A 15,802-nucleotide genomic window follows, 5' to 3' on the forward strand; every position below is an offset into this window, starting at 1 on the left:
ATTCAGAAAAACAGGATATGTCTTGTTTTGCGCTTAACACGACACACATAGGTGAGAATTTGTATAAAACTGCACGGTAAGAAGAATAAAAGCAGGTAATGTAAGTAGGTAGTTTTTCAACTTGTTCAATATTGCCAGGATATTTCTCATTCCATGTTTTCCGTAATGAAAATCCATCTTCGAGATAAATTCGATCTGCTCGATCACGCGCCAAACTATGTTTGCGTTAGTTCGAATAACTTAGAGTACCGATCAAGCACCGGGCACTTGCTTGTTTACCACACTTGCGAGGCGATCGTGTCGTTATAGTGCGATGCTTCGTCGCTTCAAGAGGATACGACGACCCTAGAATTATGCTATTACGCTCGATCTTGGTGTTCCATCAAATACTACAGTTTCTCTACAAACTCGATTTCTCGCCAGAAAACGCAAACATTCTGTGTTCCCTTCTTCGTGAAATAATTAGTAGAAATAATAGCATCGTTAAGACCGAAACACTTAACGACATAATAGTATCTGTTATTCAACTTGGATCGCAAAAATATCGTGATATTACGTAAATGAACTCTGGCTCGAAAGATTTAGGACAGTTATTGTATCAACTTGGAAAAATTATAAATTGACAATCTTTTAAAATATAATGGCATGCCTATTTAACTTGATACTTGGTGAAACGAGGAAAGCAGTTAATTAAAATATTATTTTTTACTTGAATTTTACCTTAAATTTACTAGAAAATTCATATAATTTAAGGTTCATAATTAACATGAAATAGGTATCGAAATTTTATTAAAGATAAGAAATAAAAGATTTTTAAGCGAGAGCGCGTATCCCAAACTTTTATAAGAATGAATTTTTCACGCGTATTACGGATTGATCCGAAGGATTTCAATCAGGTGAGAGATCGATGAAAAAGAAAATGCGTTTGAATTGAGGTTCGTGACATTTCCATTGTGAACACGTTGATTTCGACGGGAGAAAAGGGAAATAATTGCTCGTTAACGACATTCGAAGTACCTATCCGAGGATATTTTTGGCACTCTCTTTCTTTCTCCGAGCGTGTTTGGCGCATCGCCAACTGGGGTAAAGGATGGTTGACGACTGTTCAAACACTCGTTTGTCTTTGCTGACCAAGACTCATGGAGGACCGATTGGAATATTCGTTGTAGCAAAGATTTTTTCACGTCTATCTGCATCTTTTTTTTATCGACTCAAAAGAACCACTTTAGCGAAAAAATTTCACCGTATACAAGAGGCAACAGAAAATATCGCGTTATCGAGTACGTTCATTTGTCGTTACGTATAAACGTATGTATATGTCGTATCTATTCAAAACCAGCAAATCTATCCAGTTTAACGACCGTGTATATTCGTATACGCACCAATAGCCAACCGTAGATGCCTTTGAAAAGGTTTTCGGTAAAAAATTGAACTTTGATCTTTTGTATATGCAAATGCTCCGATACGAAGTATATAGTTATTTCATTTTATTTTTTATTCAAACTTAAAATAATTTTCAACGGCGACGAAAATGTATAGGGAAACTTTCATGCAAGTTCAAGTATAGAGAACCCCGTGACGACACGGTGTTCCAACATTCAGTTCGCAAAGATGTACAACCCTCTTGGCCGTGGAATATGAATATCCCCTAGTTTTATTACAGAGTCCGTCGACCCCAGACAGGGCATAGAATATTAATCTAACATCGACGCCGTGAAAATCGACGTTATTTCCTCCCTTCGTACATACGTGCTTACAATCTGATTCTGATAAATTCAACTAGACGTTCGAACGAAAAAAATATTCGTCTTCTTATCTGTCCCTTTCGTTTTCCATTTCCTTTTATTCATTTTTATCATTTTATTCATTTTTATATATTTTTAAATTATATCAAATCAAATTTTATAACACTTCGAAAGTAGTTTTGTTGTAATTCTAATCAAAAAGAAATGCTTCGTATCTCTGCCTCGAGAATATTCTTTTGCAACATTTCTACAAATACGTTCGTAACTCTACTAAATTATATATATATTCATAATTATAATAAATTCTACTCTAATAAATATATAATCCATAATTCTAGAAAGCATTTCTCGAACCTCGGATGACGAATAGTTTGTATAAAATTTTTGTTCGACGGTACAATATGTTACGATATATCTGAAGGATATTTATAATACCGATTGTAAACATGAAGAAAATGAAAAAGTTTCATGTACGAAAACATTGGCTGTGTCTCATTTTTCAAATCGTAAATAATTTAATTTTGCCCTGGAAATCCCTGCATACAATACACAAGTAACATCGTTGTGCAATTTTGCTAAAATTCCTTGACCTGAGATATATGACATTTCCCTCTTACAAGAAGTATGGCGGAAATTAATTTCACTTTCTTCGATGTAGAAAAACCGCTCTTGTATTTTCGCTTGAAATGAAAGGATGTTTTACATTTTGGAGGAAACGCTTCATGCGAGTTATAGAAAAAAGCTTCTTTGTTTCACGGAAGAAAATAGCCCATTAAAAACGACCGAGTAACAGTAAATGTTGAGTGGCGAATAAGTGGGAAATAAGAGAAGTCAAAAGAAAGCTTCTCTTTGCACGGATGACCTATTTATTATCCTAGTGATTATCATCAATCATTTGCTTAATATCATTCCTCGAGAGAAAAAATTGATGATCATCTTGTACCGAAGAAGGAAAACAATTTTATAAGAGACGGCTGGAAACTTGCAAACAGTAATTTTTCCAGCGACGTATGATTCATCTATTACCTCTGCGTCGCTTTTGCTTCTCCCTCGCGGACCCTCAAGCAAATTTCCAATGCATTCATTATGAAAATTTTTATTAGTTTCGATGCCCTAACTATTCAGCTATGAAATTATAATGAAAAATACTTGTTACTTAATCTTCGCAACTCGTACAAAGTGAGTCCCATCGACGATAATTAATCAGGAAAGAAGAGTTCAATTAATAACTGTTCTTGCATCGTAAGGCTATCAAAAACGTGCAATATTCCTACAAAAAGAAAGAAATGGAAAATTTATGGAAGAAAATACATATATGTATCTCTTTTTTTTTAACGATTTGGTCCGTAACACGTCGCTTGAGGGTTAATATTTACGAAAATCACCTTTCTCTTCTTCTGTATCGCTACAAAACGTTGAAACCTGTTTCTCCGAAGTAGTAACGATCGAGTAAACGCCAGACAGAAAGTCGAAACACGTGACACTACTTATTTAGCAAGGATCTCTAATTACGACAGAAACATGAAAAATGAATATAAAACTTAACAAGAAGAGCGTACAAAAGTACGAAGGAATTAAAAACGTAACTTTATTCAATATTTTTGACGGTTTCAAAATTCTACGTGAACGTCACTTCTCGACCGGTATACGAATATTTCAAACCACTATACATACCTGTCACGACATTTATACGCGCGTATAACAGCGACACAACTTGCATACACTTTCATCGAATTCGAAACTGCATATCACAGTATGACCTCAAAACATTCCACTAATAGTCAGGTTCATCACAGATAAATGAGTCAAATGATAATCATTTCCAACAGACTTTTGTATCTATTATATACATATATACATGGTGTTTGTAATAGAAATACTGCTACTGCTACTAACGAAGTAACATTCTTATAGTTGAGAAGCATTCTTAAAAAAAAAAAGTAAAAATAATTGTGAATTAAAAAAATTTTAAACACCTAACACGCAACAATCTTGCAACGAAGTTATATACATTTTGGTAAAATTTTATTTTGTAATTTCTTACCGCTTCTTTTTACGCATAATAATATTATTTATTAATTTATTAATTATCGAGATTTCTGTCGAAATTCACATAATTGAAAACTTCGTGGCAAATATATTTCCGGAGCAAATGTTTTTGTTACGATACGAACCTCTCAAAAGCTCTCAATTGCTATCGATTTGGCAGCTTGTACAGGAGCGCGTAATTCCTCTACGTACTAAGAATTAATTGCAATGTAGCGTCAGGCTATGGTAAATTTCACAAGCTTCGCAAGTGGATAAGCATGTAACTTGTCTAGCAACTGTGTTCAAAGTTAGGATTGATACGGGATATTGGGTAAATGAGAATTCGTACGGATACATAAGTCTAAAGGCGAATCAACTTCTGAAGACAAAACTAGCTAGAATCTCGTGCAAATATATATAGTGTGAATGTATCCTAACATAAATTACAAGCGACGTGTGAGTAAATATTGTAGTCCATCTTTAACTTGTAGGTTACGCTAACTGCGTGATATTCTTGCCGCGAGGAAAATTTAGGAACTTTCATGAAAGGAGCCTACGGATCCATGCTAAACACACATTTAAATGCTCGGCATATTTTCAAATGAAATAGTCGGATTGTTATGAAATTTTGGTTTATTTTGTAAAGCTTTCGGACCTAACAATGGCTTGTTCTTTTCATTTTTCGATATTCCCTTCTATCTATAAGGTGACATTAAGAAACAAAAAAAAAAAAAATTCAGTTATCGATCGACGCGGCGATACCTAATGATTGTACAATATCAATGACACTTATCTTATCGTGACACTCAACATTGCGAGTAAAAGTAACGACGCAGGGCGTTTCCGAGAAAGACACATACATTTATCGATTTAAGTTATAGTCTTTGTTCAATGAAAGTATATCTAACCGCATAAGTGGTTCGAACAGGAATAAATCGTTTATGGTTTACGCCGTTTATGGTAATAAAACGATATCGCATCGAAAATGAGACAACTAAGAGGCAATTACATGACATTGTTTCTGCAGATATGCCACGGTTTATGAGCAACGGGGAAATCGTCAATTATCGTTTCATTTCTTCCATGAAACGCATTCATCGTTCAATAAATGAAAATCCTTTCAGGATGGTCTTAAATGAAAAGACGGTGGGCAAATTTTTTCAAAAGGTATATGGTTAAGCTACTCGATAGGAAAGCTTAATCGCTTCATATTCCGGCCAGAGAAAGGTATTCTAAAGCAAAGGGAGACCTAACTTGTGGGGTAAGAGAAAATATAGCAGACACCATCGAGTGAATAGAAATCGTCCTTTATTTCAAATGGTGTTTCAAAGAAAATTTCAGTGTTACTTTTCTTTCTCTGTTTTAACTACGTGGCTGTGTTAATAAAGAATAATGTTTTTAAATGATATATAGCAACGAGCATACAAAAGTCTGGCAAAAGTACTTTGAACGCTCAAGATGGGAAACTTTTATGAATATATTATATATGTTATACAAAACTTTTTGAAATTTCATTAACACTGTAATTATATACGACTGGCAATATTATAAAATTTATATATTACATTATAAAACTTAAAACCAATCTAAAAATGAAAGTTTCACTTTAATGAAAGTTAACTTTAGCGATCCCACTAAATGTCGTTACTTTTAATACAAAGGGTAATTAACTGTGTAAGTAATTTCGCCATTTCAAACTCTATCTAACCTAATTCGTAATTATTACTGAGAGTAAATATTCGAAAGCCGTTCTACATTTATTCTCTTCGAAGCAGAAGAAATGTATTTTTAAATCTCATACTAGAGAAAAGAAACGGAAATAAAACCTTTTACGATATAGTTAGCTAAATATTTATATGTTCACCAGTCTATACTCGAAGTAAGACGAAGTAACTGAAATTTTATTAAATTATAAAGTGAAGATGATATTTGAAATCTCATCCAGTTGCTGTTTCCACGGGACGTACTTATACAAAGGCAAGTATTGGAAAAGATATGTCTCGTAAGTGGGCCAGTTCTTTGCGTCTAACAGCAATTGGTTTCTGGAATATTGGACTTTTGTGTTTCCATATTCCGAGGGAAAGTTGCCTACCCCTGGAGAGACTTTTGCGAAATGAACCAATTTAAAGCACGGAACAAGAATCTAACCATTCCATTTGCTTCACAATTCCACGTATTCGAAATTTTGTAGAAATCTGATTAAGGGGAGCGGTACACTACGACCTTAGTGGAAATTGCTAAGTTATCATCGTCAGCGACCTCAATCATGGGTGATAAAGTTCCACTGGTAATGAGACTCTCGGCCTTCCTCGTTAAATCGCATCGAAGAACGAGGAGTATAAATATGAAATGTCGTTTCTAGTCGCGCAAAAATTTTCGACAAATTTCGAGTATAGATCATCTATAGAGAACAACAGATAAAAAGTTCCTTGTATTATTTATAAGATCGCTATGCTATATATATGACCCTGAAACAGAAGCCCCCACTGTGAAAAAAACGAAACGTAACACGAAGATTTTTCTTAGATACAGAGAAGATGTGACTCATCTTACAATGGAGGTCGACCTTTGTCACAATCCTTTCAAGAATATTACGTCCGTAACAATACTTGCAATTTTACGTGATTACAAAATGTAACTGATCTCGTTCAACAACAAATTAAAACTCTCCTTTCCTCTTCGAAAAGAAAAAATAATTCATGTTCAATCTTCAAATACGAATTTGGATTAATCGATCATGTATCGATGATTCAAACTGCCAGCGTCGATAATACACGGCGGGTTTGTTGAATTAAAGAGAAAATAACGTTACTTTTATGGATATAAAAATGAAATAATTTACCACGACGTAATTATTTTATTTAATCCAATTCGATACTTATTGCGTTGTACGATTGTATTCCACCATCTTTCGAAGTTTTTCCGTATCGTCTTCGGGGAAGGAAATCGACATTGCTTCCATACCGCCAATTCGATATAAACGACTACTTTTTCCACGGGGAACTCTTAACTGTATCGAAAACGAGTCGATATAATTTACTGCTAGATTTTCTCTACCTTGCCCGATCCGCACCGTAATTTCAAGTTTGATTGAACCACTTTCTTGTATTTTCTACAATTAATGTCGTATCGGAATTGTATTGGATTCATCCGTTAAACGTTCAACTGCTACGGTCTTACCTGTCTTATTACGAAGAAACAGTCCCATCGAAAATGTTACACGTGCTGTAATCCATTAAAACTAAAACTGAAAAAGTGATGATACTCGGACAAACGTATGAAACGCAAGTTTCCCCTTTATTTGCAAATACTTTGACAGAGTCCATGATACGTGATATAAAGCGTAAGGTCGACATGTTTGAATAATGCCATTTAATCCGCAATGGCCACGATACCGTCATAGTTAAACAAAGATGCGAAATTTTCATTACCACGCGAACACGATACGTTCGACACGTTCCTAAATTTACAATAAAGTATCACGTTTTCTTAATCCCTTTGTGAACTCAATCTGTTTGTTTTACGAATGAATTTTTATTAAAAGGTTAATTAAAAGGTTACGCTTTAGCTCTTGATTTAGCTCTTTGAATAAATATGTAAAAGTATATAAAATATCCAGGATATAAAACCCTCTATAATATTTAACAGATAATTCCATTCCCTTAATTATAGGTATTTATAAACATTTCAATTTGCATTCCACTTATGAGGTCTGCAGCAAAATTAACGTTCAGCGTCATCAATTCGTGCGTTTCTCTCATGTGGCGTCGCCTTCAAATCTAGTGTCGGATTGTGTTAAGTTTATCTTTCTAGGATCATTCCTAGAAAAATTAATCTTTCAATCGATTCACTATAATATTAATTATCCAACCGAACAATTGTGTTCAATTTGTTCTTTCCTCAAAATACCTGTTCCTTTTTTTTATAAAAGTCAATAATAATATGTAATTTAGTTGACGTCAAACACGGCATTTTCATATATCGATTTGAGATACATCATAAACGTAAATTACAATAAAATTGAATGCGCAGTACAATATACCTATCTTTCATACTTTTCTTCATTTCTACCATCATCACCTTTGCTTCATTTCACTTCTCTGTAAAAACTATACAAGAATCGATATTGTTGACGCATCCAATTATTTGTCAGGTATTTCGGGCATTTTTAATTATTCAAATAATCGTACGTAAATAGTCGTAAATTATGGCAGGCTACCCTTAATAATAAGGGTAGGATAAATTATAAATATAAAACGAGAAGAGTTAAAATTAAGATCTAAAAACGCGCATTACATCTACAAGTACAAAATATCCAAATCGTTCCCAAATAACGTAAATGTTACGATAAAAACATCTAGCTGGACGTAACTTTAGCTGAATTAATCACAATAGCTACGGTAACACGTGTGTCGTATCCATTTAATTATTTTGCGGTTACTCTGAAAATATGACTAACAACTTACGATGTAGTTATCGTTTTTCAATATGAAAACATGCAAATTTGCATGATCTCTCTCTCTCTCTCTCTCTCTCTTCCTCCCTCTCGCTGAATACGCTTGCGGCTTGAAAAATATCCTCTGACCATTTGATTGAGTTTTAAATCACGGTTTTTTATCGATTTATCCTGAAACGCAACGTATCATATCGTTCTTACTGCTTCAAATTTGTGCATTCACGTTCACTGATATTAGGGCGCATAATGATCGCGTACGAAACACGATAAACGACCTAGATTATGTGGAAAACGATTGGAATTTTAGTTTTGCGTAGATAACGGTTCTAAACATAAAGTAAATTTTAACGAAAACTGTTTGCAAGAATTATAGAACAAATGATAATTATACATAATTAACGAGGTTCATACAAATATGTGTATTTTCCGTAGCTGGAAGTTTCAAACGATGCAACGATTCTTAAAGATTTTATGAATCTTCTAATAATTATTCAGGTTCCTAACTGCGCGTAAATGTTCTAATGCCTGTGAAAGGATGGCCTGTGGTATATTGTGCAAAAGTGGCCGGAAAATTATTTATATAAAAAAAGCACATTAGGAAGTTTCTGAAAACAACGCCTGTAACCCTACGGTAAATCCATAGGTACCAGGTGTATTTTCTAATAAACTACTTGAGGTATTATGAAATTTTTATCGATTTCGAGAACGTAAAAAGAGCTGTCATAATTATCCATTCAAACGTAACTGAGAATAAAAAAAAAAATAACGACTGGAACTTCTGATATTAATTTACTCCTTTTAATTATTTTAACCCGTTCGTTTTTTACAGTGCTTACTAATTAATCAGTTGAAGATAATACCATATTTAAAGATAACTGACCATTACACGGAAAATTGAAATCCCACTCGGGATAAAACTGCGCTTCCTATTTCATAACGGTTTAATTGCCCCTGAGTACGTGCTCATTTTTTACATTTAATTAACACCCAAGCGTAAGAAATACATAATATGCACCAAATACACGTTCATAATCTCTGGAACCTACATTCAGAGAAAACTCGCGATAAACAAACGTTCGAGATATTCACATAGTCGAATATGACTCTCGCATATTCGACAAAAGCAAGCACAGCTTCTCTCCCTGTTTGTTTTTCTCGATGCAGATTTTCTCCGATGCATAGCTACCATCATAAAATCTATATTTATTTAAAATGCACTTTTCATGGTCTACTGCTATTTTTACCGTGCTCCTTCGTTATTTACGACGTTCGGTTTATTTACTAGAATTACAAGTTTTTCTCGCATTAATTTAGAAAACTGCAAACAAAATCCTATTTACATACGCGTCATCAAGCAACCTTAAAGACAATCGTGTCTCTTGCTGTTAGCGATCCGTCAACGTGTGAATTCTTAAAAGAAACTTAAACGTTCCTTCAGATTTTCATTCCCTAGAATAAAGAATAGAAAATTTTTCTGGCACTAATCTATGCTCCATATGTTCCTAAGCGTAAGCGAGACAATCGACTCCATTAGTCTTTGTCAAGATCCGACTGAAACTGTAGCGTGTTACGCTGCTTTTAGCAACTGATGCGATGTGATCGTAAACCCTGTCGTTCTCGTAGCCGACAGTTTGAACGTGTTAGTGTACCTGTGAATAGTACAGCTGGAAATTCGAACGATGATTTCGTATTACGCGTATACGTATGTACGTGTTTGTATACCTGCGTGTAGCAGAACCGCGAATTCGAAAGACGATTTCGTACATATTTATTAGAAATAAGTAAACATAGCCGTGGAGAAAGGCACATGTAATAAGGTCTGTGAAGAACGTCCGTAATTAAAGAGGAACTGCGAACCCGCTGTGTCTGTCGCTTAATTATCCCTCTCATCCTGCCTGAGATCGTAGAAACGTTTGCTTTATACGATACTTCTATATATATCAGATATAATTACAATTTATCATTCCCATGACAAATGCGTAGAAATCCTGACGTTTTCAAAGAAGCATTGGCTCTTTAATCCTATTTTGAATCTTGGTCAAACGTACATGTATTTTCTCGAATCAAAATTAGTTTGTAATTACGAATTCTACGAATTACATTTATTTGCGCGTTTTTAATTCTGAGTTCTATCGTTAAAAAAATGTCTTAGGTGTAAAAAGCTACAGGCAAATTCAAGAGAATTTAATCTTAATTTTATATTGAAAATTCTCTTAAATCGTTAGAAATCTTTTTATACGGTGAAACGAGAACGACGTTCAGACATGAAAATTTCACTGCAATAGAATTAAATCTAAATGAAATCAAAGATAAAGAACACGATGCAAATAAGAAAAGATGACCAGCAAATTAAAATAAATTAATATTTAAACTTTACCCCTAAATCATATTTTTATCTTACAACCCTTCGTAACTGAACTCCCTACCGAACATGTGACAATCACTATTTTCCACGCTGCATAAAGGGTGGCTTAATCGTCGATCACCATGATCCGTTAAAAAATTGCGCGAGATTGTTTAGACGTGATCGTTCACCGAAAAAAAAAGTTTCTGTCCATGCATTTATCTCGAACAATTCTCCAGCGTACTTTCATTAAAAATCCAAACTTAAATACACTCGTCGAGGAATTAACGATAATTAAAAGAAGATGAAATTGGACCGAACCCTTTTGATAAACAGACAGGCATTAATTTTATTTTAAAGAAACAAGGAAGCGTCGGAAGTTGAAGTCTCACAAAAGGCTGTGGGAAGATGAAAGTGTTTCAGGGGTGAGCGTAAAATTAAAAATAGCATCGTCGTCACCCTGAAAGAAATTATGCGTGACGTCAGTGACGTTGACAAAGCTATTAACCAATGAACCACCATATGATGCAGGCGTGCATTACGTTCACGTAATCATCGAAATCTTGTTTACTTTCCTCAATTTCGATAATTGTATTTCGGAAGAACGTAACGTGGCGAAAGTATTTGAACGATTATGTACCTACACGTGTACTAATATGTGTGTTATATGAAACATTTTGAGACTTTATTAGCATCGTAATCAATTCGTCATAATTATATCGATAAAATTTAAACTCAATCTGAAAATCCACATAGAGATTACGAGATATTTATTGCAAACATATATACATATCGTGATCTCTACGAAATATAACTACCATAAATATTTTGTAACTTATGTATACATATTTATATTTGTTTCAAACTTTGTCAATGTGATCATGATAATTTCATCTCGTTAAAGTACAAATAAAATTTCTTTCGTATAACACACGCAATATAGCGAGGTACTATAACTTTCGTCGAATAGCTTTCACCAACAAATTCGACGAAAAACACGTATCACTTACTTCTTTGCGCTTATTTAAAGCTAATCGACGGTTCAATCAGACCTCCGTTCTCCTTTCTTTTCCGATTTTTTTTTTTTTTTTTTTTTTCTTCAATATGACGAAATTGTGAAATAAAGAGTAATTGAAAAAATGGACGCGATGTATGGAAAGTTAATTGGCAAGATCCATGTTCTCGCTAACGGGAAATAACAACGAACAGATACAATAGAGGGTACGATATAAATAAGTACAAGTTTTTCTGACAATATAACTGAAATTATTGTTTGCTTGCAAACATATTTTTGTCAGAATTACTGCTGTGTATCCTATACTCGTCACCATTTTATGCGAATGCATTTTATTCTTGGTTTAAATATCTTGTACCTTTTATTTGCATAAAAGCTTTTGCAGGATTCGCGCATTCTGAGATTAGAACTTTTTTTTTTACTGATACCGTGCGCCATTAGTAACAAATGCTCGATTTAATGCTGCGACCCGATAATCCTTGTATTCAAAAAGATAATGTTCACGATCATGGAGAGACCTCTATTTATACGCGTCTTGTGCAACTTCGCCACGGGTAGCGAACCAACTGCGATTTAAAATTGTTTTGGCTCGAGCGTCGCGAAGTTCGACGACGACAGTCACATAGATTTATACATTAATCCGATTGATCTATGGCCAATCATTACGTTTAACTAATATTTTCTTTCTTCTTTTTTCGAGCAACCGTTACCCGATTTTCGTCTTCGAATCTCGCTGTAACAGTAGCAGTAAAATTTATAAAATATTTCTTACGATACACACGATCTATTCATAAAAGAATATTTTCCTGACGTACTGTATAATGTTCGATGTATGTAGTTTATAATGAAAACTCGAGAATAAATAGATGGTTAAGTAAAAAAGATTAAATAGAAACCACGTTATGGTAGTTGTTTGCTTTAATGGAATATTCGCCTTTGTTCGCAGACAGCAACTTTGTGCTGGGAAATGCACAGGTTCCGTCGCTCTACCCGATCGTTTATTGCTCTGACGGTTTCTGCGAGCTGACAGGATTCGCGCGAGCGCAAATCATGCAAAAGGGTTGCGCTTGCAAGTTTCTCTATGGCCCGGAAACGAAAGAAGAGGAAAGAGCGATGATCGACAAGAGCCTCGAGAGCAAAACAGAGCTGAAGATGGAAGTCGTATTCTATAAAAAGACCGGTAAGCTTCGTTCGTTCTTTCTTCCGCGTTAGAAAACGATCCATTTCAATCACAGACGTTCGATTTGCCAAGCAAGGAATTGGGTGATTACCAACGTTTAGCAATCTAACATTTGGTTACAGAATGGAGATAATTCTCCTAATTAATGGTAATTCAAATTGATCCCTTAGAAACCAATTTGTGGAATATCCTGGCAAAACCAGGTTTCGCTTAATATGACATATTACGCACGAATAGATTCGTTTTAACACCCTAATAATTTATTATTTAATTACATTGAAATTATTTTTCGAAGTTATTATTATTGAAATTTTTCACCATAAAAATCTTCGCATTGTCGTTGATTTTTCAACGACGGTACAATATATAGGCACACATATAGATTGTAACTCATTTAATGAAAAATTCACTAAAAGATTCATAAAATTATTCATGTAAATATATTTTAATAAAATGTAAAAATACTATCTCGCGAATTTTATTCGCCGAGATTTAATATCAATGTTGCTACATGAAATAATCGTATAATTTATAATAATGGTGAAAAAGTGTGATTTAACGTTACTGGTCACAATGGTACGATGTAAATGCATGCAAAAATAACACAGGTGCAGCAGAATACATTTAATCAAGATAATCGATTGGATCAAATCGGTTCTATCGTGTTTGTACAACACCACCTGTCTATGTTTCCGATACGAGTTCTACTATTGGCTTTTTGCGTTCGAACCATTGACAGTAGAAATGAAAAATTCATAGCTAGAATTAAAAAAAAAAGAAGAAAAGAAAAGAGAGAAAACAGAAGGAATAGCGTTTTTGCTTATAAATTTCAGATGATCGACGTTTTAATCGAAATTTAGAATGCGACTTTGATTGCAGGAAGTCCATTCGACTGTCTGCTCGATATTGTTCCGATCAAAAATGAAAAGGGCGACGTCGTTCTGTTTCTGGCTTCGCATAAGGATATCACCCACACGAAGAACCTTCAGCTGTGTGAGTTGCACGATAGTGGTGAGTTCTAGCCAAGCTTCGCTGCTGAACTCAGTCTGACGAAACGATTTTCTCTGGAATGCATTTCGATCGACGTGACTGATGAATTGCATTCCAAAGTATCCGAGCACGGACCATACATCGGGTATGGATTAAACGTTCCCAATGTACATACTTTTTCAACGTATCTAACGTTTCGTGCTTCTTACACCGCGATCACGCTACACGCTGCACGTAAATACCTAATGCAACGATTATTACGAAATCAAAGACACCAAAGAGCACAAATCAGAAGCTTCCAATAGTTTGCTTTTCTTGTAGAATTTACGCGTAATGGCATTGCACGTGTTAGTCATTTACAAAATTGACCTAGAAAAGCTACGTATGTACGTATCCCATAGGAATGGGAGATATTCTTACGGTGTACGCTATTTTTTCCCGACAAAAAAAATTATCGAAGATCAAAGGAAAAAAAGTGTTAACCGATACGACATTATCGCTTACATATAAATAATTAAATATAAATATACATTCTTCGTCCAACTTCTTGATTGCATACAGCGTACAGTTTTAAACTGTACAAAGGGGTAAAGTCTATACGGCGATGGTACAATTATATTTCAGATGCAAATGGCGGTCTCGATCCAGAAGCGCCTCCAGCTAATTATGGCAGAAGAAGGAGTCGCGCCGTCCTTTATCAATTATCAGGCCATTACAAACAGGACAATAAGCACAAAATTAAATTGAATAATGTAAGTGCTGTCATTCCCGTTTTAATCACTTCTAAAAACGGCTTGAACCATTTCATTTACCTTGGAAACATTTACGTTTATATTTATATTCACATTTATCGATTCACGAAAATATCTGAACATTTTTCCTACCACAGAAAGCTTTCACGTATGTTGTACTATTATTATAGAACCTTCTGCATTCCACTGCACCACCCTTGCCAGAATACAAAACGACGGGAATCAAAAAATCTCAGTTCATCCTAAGCCATTACGGTGGCTTTAAGTCTTGCTGGGACTGGTTAATACTTCTTGCGACGTTTTACGTGGCGATCGTCGTCCCTTTTAACGCGAGTTTCATTAACATCGATAGGCCTACGATGGTTAGCGACGTTGTTGTCGAAGCGCTCTTTATAACCGGTGGGTATCATTTCTTCAACTTATTTGTCTCATTCGAGACTGATTTAAAATATTGAAGGGCCGAGGAGAGAACAGACCTTTATCGTAATCAGCCTAAAATTACTAATCGGAGACAGTTCGATATATCGATTGGCGATGCTTTAAAAGTAATTCAGCCAAAAAGGAACACGAATGGTACTCTTCTCATCCAATTGGTAATTCGAGAAGCTCGTTAAGTTCGAAAGCAACGATTCCTCGCTTCCCTGTTTCCAATCCGCCTTGTACCTGTACAATCGTTGGTTTCAACTACTAGCTCCATTCAGTGCAATTTTCTTCGCGCGAATGCAGAGAAATGTAATTTAATCTCGATATATTTGTTTATTTATTCATATAAGACCGATATACAAAAGAAAACAAGAAGTTCTGTTACCGCGCTAGTAATATTGGTTTTATTTCAATTTTCGTGATGCAGCAAATTCCCCTTGAGTCAGTTTTCGCAAGTAATGCGACATTCGCTCTACAAACACTGAATTGATTTATATTCAAAGCGAATATCGAATAACGATGTCCAAAGTAAGAACTCTTCACTGGTGTTCGACGAGATAGTATCTCTTCGAGGATAGAAATCATAATTTTATTTGTGAGTACAATATAGGGCAGTTTAAACTTGTCCAACCTGATTTTCTCAGAACGTCCAGTCGAATAAAAAATCGTATTATATTACGTCTATGTTGTAATAAAATTTTCGTATTTGGTATTTATATCTAGAAAAATATACCGATGGATTTTAGGTGGAGAAAGTTAGAACATCCTGTGAAAGGAGGATTTTATCAGTCGATGCGTATCGCTCCTCTCATCCAATTTATCTGTATTCGAAAATCTAGTATTCGTATGCATAACTTGATATGAAATTA

General features: G+C 34.7%; 1 protein-coding gene across 4 annotated transcripts in view; it reads left to right on the forward strand.

Moving 5' to 3' along the window:
- Nucleotides 1–15,802, forward strand: part of Elk (Eag-like K[+] channel) — a 28,481-nt gene that overhangs the window by 4,664 nt on the left and 8,015 nt on the right. For 2 of the 4 annotated variants that reach the window (XM_072011804.1, XM_072011806.1), the window contains exons 3-6: nt 12,535–12,768; nt 13,648–13,779; nt 14,383–14,510; nt 14,681–14,909. In XM_072011804.1, the coding sequence (XP_071867905.1) occupies nt 12,535–12,768; nt 13,648–13,779; nt 14,383–14,510; nt 14,681–14,909 (723 nt within the window). The other 2 variants (XM_072011807.1, XM_072011808.1) reach the window with 2 other exon arrangements.

The sequence above is a fragment of the Bombus fervidus genome, chromosome 10 (genome assembly GCF_041682495.2).
Source record: "Bombus fervidus isolate BK054 chromosome 10, iyBomFerv1, whole genome shotgun sequence".
Classification (NCBI taxonomy): Eukaryota; Metazoa; Arthropoda; class Insecta; order Hymenoptera; family Apidae; genus Bombus; species Bombus fervidus.